The sequence below is a fragment of the Spinacia oleracea genome, chromosome 4 (assembly GCF_020520425.1).
Source record: "Spinacia oleracea cultivar Varoflay chromosome 4, BTI_SOV_V1, whole genome shotgun sequence".
Lineage (NCBI taxonomy): Eukaryota > Viridiplantae > Streptophyta > Magnoliopsida > Caryophyllales > Amaranthaceae > Spinacia > Spinacia oleracea.
In genome coordinates, this window is record NC_079490.1 from 112,084,984 (window position 1) to 112,092,116 (window position 7,133).

A 7,133-nucleotide genomic window follows, 5' to 3' on the forward strand; every position below is an offset into this window, starting at 1 on the left:
ATTGCATCGATCATAAATCCCCTTCACTGTAATGTGCACCTCATTAACCCACTGTCTAGTTCTCCCTCCCCCTCCCACACACCAATATGAATGACAGTGTAGAAGGAGAACAGAAACCAGAACTCTATCTACTGTAGTGCTGATACTGGAAAAGAATTCAAACATCAGAATCCAACTGAACTAAAAGAGATTTCACATCCACAGATCCACTTGATTGCGAAAAGCGCAGACAAATTGATTAAGATCCATCATTCAGGATGTGAAGTTTTGGGAGTTGTCAAACTAATACTTCAACTACGATTTGTCTCTAGACTTACAGAAGTGCTATCCGCCTTCCCGTCCTCCCAGTATGTCAGGCAGAAGAAAAATCCAGAACAACAAGAAAACAAGCCAACGACCTTTAACCGGACTCTAAAATAAGATTCTTTTTTTCTAAAAAGAACTCTGTTAGCAGTTATGTTTCCCATAAAGCATTTTTCCAAAGTCAATTCTTTCAGATTGAACAGACACAACCAAAACTGCCAACTTAGTTAAATTATCATTTAAGGCAGACCCTGGCCATTCATAAAACGACTGTAACACGCACCGTTCGGTTAAGGCATACAAAGTCACATGATTAACAACCCAAACTAACTCAACAGTACCATTGAGCCCCGGCTATTTCATCAACCTAGAAAGCTGCTATAGCAAAACAAACACTAGGAAAGAAAGCCTCTATTCCTGCACTCGTAGTAAAAAAGACTTGAAGCTTCTTAACACTTGTAGATATTAGGTTCAACATAACAGTAAATGATGTACATTAGCTTGAGCTCAGAAATTAAAGACTCGAGGAGCACATTGTGGGACTAAAGTCTCCCCCAACTCAATCAGATTACCAGGCTACAAAAGTGAATAGTCAGCTCCTGCCTAACAGGATTTAGGTTATTTCCTGATTCTTTTTTTTGTTTCAATTCATTCACTCGTCTTAAAGACTCGAGGAGCACTGTTTCTTAAAATTTAAAGAGACCACTCGTTTAGCTATATTGAAATGAGAAACAGGCCCCAAAAGTAGTCTGATATAACACATCTGCACCAAAAAACATATATAACACATCTTGGAGATAGACATTGAGAAGGTCTTTGTAGCTTAGATTTTGTTTGATCTTCAGTAACCTAGAAAAATATTATCCTAAGTTTTGTTTGATCGTGATGGTAAACTAGAATTCACTCACTTGAAGGTCCAAAATTGTATAATCACCAACGAATTGGAGAACAAAAACTCAAAATCTCCAATAATAACACAATAAAATCAATTAACCAAATCCCTACCGCCACGAGAACTATATTCACAAAAGATAAACTTTGAGACAACAAAAATGAAATTAATCTTCACGGTAACGGCGCCAATGTTGAAAGAAAACATAGATCGTAATTACTATATTATAAATAAAAGAAAATAAGTCATTAGATGGAATCAATACAATACAAATAAAAAGCAATATCAAAAGGGTTCATTTGAAAAAAAGCTCTATGATCAATTGGCTCCACCCTCTTCCTCTACCGGTAAAGAATCACCTAAATCAAACAAGTCTCTAGGCTTATTCTTAACAACATGCCACCACCCTTTTTGTATCTCATCTTCTATGTAAAAAACTTGTTTTGCTTGAGATGAGAATACAAATGGATCATCTTGCAATAATCGCCCGCTATGCATCAATTTAGAAAAATTGACACATACTCCTCCATTTGGATAGGCTCTTACACCCCTATAAATGTCTACCCAATCACAATGAAACAATACAACTTTATAATCTCCATAGTAATTTAATTCATAAATATCTATCACTTTTCCGTAGTACGCCTCTCCATCCGCTTCAACCATAATTCCAGAATTTTGTGTCAAAAGACGACAATCGCGATCCGTGGAAAGGAACTTATAACCATTGATCATGAATCCTTTTAATTTTCTACCATAATAATTCAAACCACCCGCCAACGCTCTTCTTAGTTTTCCATCTTCGGTGGTTACATCTATGCAATGTACCTACGATGGTACATCATTAAATCAAAATACATTTTTTTCAAACAAAGAATTATTTGTTCACATTAAAAGAACTTAAGTAACCTTATTTTGCAGCCACCCTCCAAATTCATTGATGATCCAATTACTTTCATCACTCTCCGTGACAGAATTTCGTAAGTTCATTTGACGCTTCTCCGTTAAAAATTCACTTCATAGAAGAAGAAAAAACTTAGAGTGGTCTTTAACAATTGATAATTCAAAAGAAAACAGACATAATACTTACTCTAATTCCCCTTTAATCTCATCACAATGAAGTAAAACGTAGCGATGAGCTTGCTTTAAGGTTTTGTCATCAAGGCGAACGCTAACCTCCTTCCCAATAACTCGACCACCAGAATTAAACAAGTAATCATTGGGATTTGGAATGTCATCATCCATCCTTTTAGGTATGTTGAAGATAGTCTTAACACCTTGAAGATATCTCGAACAAAACCTAATTGTCTCCTCTAAAAGGAAGCCTTCCGCAATAGATCCTTCAGGTTGGGCTTTATTGGTTACATGTGATTTCAAATGGGACAAGTACCTTTTAAATAAAACATTTATACTTAAATTATAATAAATAAAAAGAATTTAAATGAAATAATGTAGCTCAGACATATAAGATATTAACCTTTCAATGGGATACATCCATCTGTATTGCACTGGTCCACCAAGTTTAACCTCCTCCACTAAGTGAATCAACAAATGGACCATGATTGTAAAAAATGAAGGCAGAAACTCCTTTTCCAACTCACAAAGAGTTAAAATAATTCCATCTTGAAGACCATCTAAATCATCTAGATCAATACTGGTGGAGCACAACTTCTTGAAAAACGAAGATAATCTAGCCAACAAGTCAATCACCTTTGTAGCATTAGAAGCTCTTAAGGCGACGGGGAGGATATCTTGCATTAGAACATGGTTGTCATGACTCTTGAGGTTAATCAACTTCCTTTGCTTCATATTCACACAACTAGAAAGGTTGGATCCATATCCATCCGGAACTTTAAGTTTCTGCAAAACATTTAAGAACCTCTCTTTCTCCTCCGTAGACATAGAATAAGAAGCCGGAGGCATGTATTCGCTTCCATTATGATTGGTATCAAGCCAAAGGTGAGGCTTTATCCTCCAATGTTTAAGGGCTACTCGATCATCCCTACTATCTCTACTCTTATCATTACCTAGAAGAGTTCCCAAAATATTCTCAGACACATTTTTCTCAATGTGCATAACGTCTAAATTATGCCTTAGAAGATTATGCTCCCAATATACCAAATCATAAAATATGCTTCTTTTTGTACCATAAGCATTTTCATATTGGACATCATTGTTATTATTGTTATCATTATGACCTCTTTGTCTACCTCTTTTTTTTTGTGGTGCCTTCGAATTTCCATAAACATACTCGACCTTTTCTTGTTCCCTCAATATACCAGTCCCGCTAGGACGAGATGGAGCTTCACCCCACTCGTTAGTTCCGAACTTCTCACAAAACATGGAACCTTGAGCTCGATATGGGTGATCTGCGGGTAACCATTTTCTATACATACAATATCATATCTTGCTCCCAAATCTATCAGAAGGCGTGAAATCTATGCATACTGGACATGCATTGTAACCTTTTGTGCTCAAACCAGAAAGCATTGAATAGGCAGGAAAGTCATTAATAGTCCAAAGCAAAGCCGCTCGCAAATTAAATTTCTCTCTACCAAAAGCATCAAAAGCTTCAACCCCCGTCCACAACAATTTCAATTCATGCACTAACGGTTGCAGATACACGTCAATATCAATTCCGGGACTTGTTTTTCCGGGAATAAGTGTGGATAAAATGAAAGAAGATGGTTTCATACATAACCATGGTGGAAGGTTATAAGGAATCAACATCACCGGCCACGTACTATAAGAGGTGTTCATTAAACGATAAGGATTAAACCCATCACTCGCAAGACCTAATCGAACACTGCGAGGGTCTAATGCAAAATCGCTATGACGCTCATCAAATGCTTTCCAAGCTAAGGCATCCGATGGATGCCTCAAAATCTTCTTATCATGTTCACCCAATCTCTCTGTATCATGCCACCTCATCTCTTCCGCTGTTTCTAATGACATGTAGATTCTTTTTAGCCTCGGGATAAGAGGAAAATATCGCATTACCTTAGCTGGCACACTTCTCTTCAATGTATTTGTATCTCCATCACTTACATCGCCACTCATACCCTTAGTTCTCTTCCACCTTGATGTACCACAAACATGACACTTGTCTTTCTCTAAAAATTCCCCCCAATACAACATACAATTATTCGGACAAGCATCAATCTTTTCATACCCAAGTTCCAATTCTTTTATCATTTTCTTACTGTAATAATAAGACGAGGGAAAATCAAGTATTTGAGGAAATGCATCTAAAATTAGCTTTAACAGCATATTAAAAGATTCAATAGACCAGTGATTCATACACTTCAAGTGAAACAAGTGTAAAAGAAAAGATAACTTTGAAAAATTGATATACCCCTCATATAATCTCTCCTCAGAAGCTTCAAGTAACTTCTTATATGTCGCATCTTCTTCTATTGTAGAATCATCATATTCAACATCTGTTTCATATGTCACTGGTTCCTCAATCCATTCATCATCCTCTTGTGCTTCAAAAGTTTGGCAATTGGGAGGCATATTAACACTAAAAGCTGATCTTAATAGTCCCCCCATATTATCTCGACCAATAAACCCACTTTGATTACCGGGGAATCCTTCACTAGTACTCCCTCCATCACTCTCAAACATACGCTGAACCATATCCCCTTTCCCATGAAAGATCCAATTCTTATAAGACTTATAAAACCCTTTAAACAAAATATGTCTCCCTACTTCATTTATCGGAAACCATTTATCCACCTTACAGTTCTTACATGGGCATCTAATTTTTCCTAGGACTAGATCTTGCTTGGCAAACTCAATGAATTGCATACATCCATCGATATATTTAGGGTGGCCAGTGGGTAGATCGATCCAACTTGTATCCATATCTATATGAAATAAATTTAGTAATAAGATAAATAAGTAATAATATAATTCATGTAATAGGAAATATTTTATAAGTGCTTACTAGAACGTTATGATCTTCCTTAGAACCTTCATATAGCATATAATTCAAATATGAAATAGTTAAAAATATAATTTACATAGGAGATTAATTAAGTGAAATATTAAAATTATGATGTCCGTCGTTCTTCATCGCCATTGAAATTCTTCCCTTCGATGAGGTTTTCTCTTTCTACAGTTCGTCAAATTTATAACCTATCTTATGCATATGTTCTTCTATTTTGTAAATGTAACCCTATAATTTATAATCAATTAATTTAATGTAGTTATAATTTGTAATTTATAGGTGTTTCCTGAGAAAGAAGAAGATGAAGGTGTGGGTTAGTCTTTTTTGTTTTTTAATTAATGGTATAAGGTGTTATGTAAATAGTGTATCCCTGGGTATGCTAATTATGTCTAATGAATCAAAATTAGAGATAAATTATTTGTCAAATTGGGTATTTCTTAATATTTTGGGTTGTTTTTGGTTATAAGCATAACTGAATTTAGTCTTAGCATAAGTTTGATTTGTTTGGAAATGTTTCACACACGAAGTAATTTCTATCAAAATGATGGTGTCTTGCAATATAATACGGAGTACTAAATATTAATTTTCTTTTAGTCCAGTATTTATTTATTTTCTCAAAATCAAAACAAAAATAAAAGTACTAAATAATATTTAAACATTAAAGAAAATTTTAGGCTAGAGATATTAGGTAGTAGTAAAATGTGATTATAATTTATAACTTTGAATTTTTCATAACGCATTTGTTTAATTAAACAATAGTAGCAGTAGCAGTAGTAGTTCAATATCACAATCAAGCAATAGAAACAGAAGCAAGTTGTAGCAGTAATAACATCGGCAAACAACCAGTAACATCACCATCATCAAAAAATCAAAGCGAAGAAACAGCAGCAAGCAGTAGCAATAGTAGTAGTAGTTTAATATCACGATCAAGTAATAGAAGTTGAACATCACCAACAAGTAGTACATCACATTAACTGAAACTTAGCTAAAAAAAATTAGAAGAGAAAGAGTTATGCACCTGTGAGAAGAGAAGGCAATACTAATCAGCTTGGTCCACTAGTCCTTACAAACCTTCTGATGAGCTACGCACACAAAAAAAAAGGTTTAACAAATTAAAGTTCTTGTTCAACAAGTAAAAAACACAATCAGTGATAAAACAAACTCAATTGTTGTAAGAATGCGACACTAAATAGGATATAGGTGTTCACTCATAATGAAAATCTATTTAAGAATTTCAGATACACAAGATTATAATGAGCAGAAATTAGTTCAGAGTTAGGAAAACCAAATTAACCAATCCGACGACCCTTTACCATCTCTAGTCTGTACGAGTACTGTAATGACTATAATGACAGCACCAGGAGATCAGTGAATAATCTTCTGGAATAACTAAAGAATAAAGCAACTTAACTAGCTGATTTATGAACTGTTTTCTGGCTAAATATAAAGGTGGACTTTGACTAGCTGATTTATGAACTGCTTTTCGCTTAAATAAGATGGAAACAAGATTGAATGCTGGAAACATAAGATTGAATACACAGGCAGTATTTTTACAGATTGAAGCAAGCTATATTGATAAATAATACATAGTTCCTGTTCCAGAAACATTTGATAAGCTAGAAGGAATCTTTTGATCATCCTGAAATCAGACACTTTGAAGCAGTGCTTTACTGCTGATTCCTTCATGCATTCTCGTTTGAACAGCTTTTACAGCTGCTACTCGTGCTGCATTAGCTGCTCTACTAGAAACTACAGTATACTACTCGTAAAATATTGCATAACACGCTTTAAGACTTATTGAGTTCAAAATTCAATAATTCTGCAAATATCAAACAGAGACCATATGCATCACGCTCAAAGCACAACTGAAAACAATATTTGATAATGCAAAAAATTCATCACAGAATCATCAATCCGGTGTCAACTCCTACATCCAAAAACACTAATCATATTGTACAACAATTCCAACAACATACCAAATATAAA

At 34.8% G+C, this 7,133-nt stretch overlaps 1 protein-coding gene across 1 annotated transcript; it reads right to left on the reverse strand.

Annotated features, from left to right (window-relative positions):
* Positions 1–1,513: 1,513 nt before the first annotated feature.
* On the reverse strand, positions 1,514–5,062 carry LOC130471797 (uncharacterized). Its single transcript, XM_056842101.1, has 6 exons — positions 3,661–5,062; positions 3,343–3,564; positions 2,673–3,222; positions 2,286–2,585; positions 2,105–2,210; positions 1,514–2,023 (listed from the first exon to the last, which is right to left on the reverse strand). Exons 1-6 carry the CDS (start codon positions 5,060–5,062, stop codon positions 1,514–1,516), a joined length of 3,090 nt encoding a protein of 1,029 aa, XP_056698079.1.
* Between the last annotated feature and the right edge of the window lie 2,071 nt (positions 5,063–7,133).

Excerpts from the sequence above, each read along its gene's own strand:
- LOC130471797 (XM_056842101.1), bottom strand. The coding sequence starts at position 5,062 with ATGGATACAAGTTGGATCGATCTACCCACTGGCCACCCTAAATATATC. Across the intron at positions 2,211-2,285 it reads GAGATTAAAGGGGAATTAGA|TGAATTTTTAACGGAGAAGC; the intron begins GTAAGTATTATG and ends TCTTCTATGAAG. Across the intron at positions 2,024-2,104 it reads GAGGGTGGCTGCAAAATAAG|GTACATTGCATAGATGTAAC; the intron begins GTTACTTAAGTT and ends GTACCATCGTAG.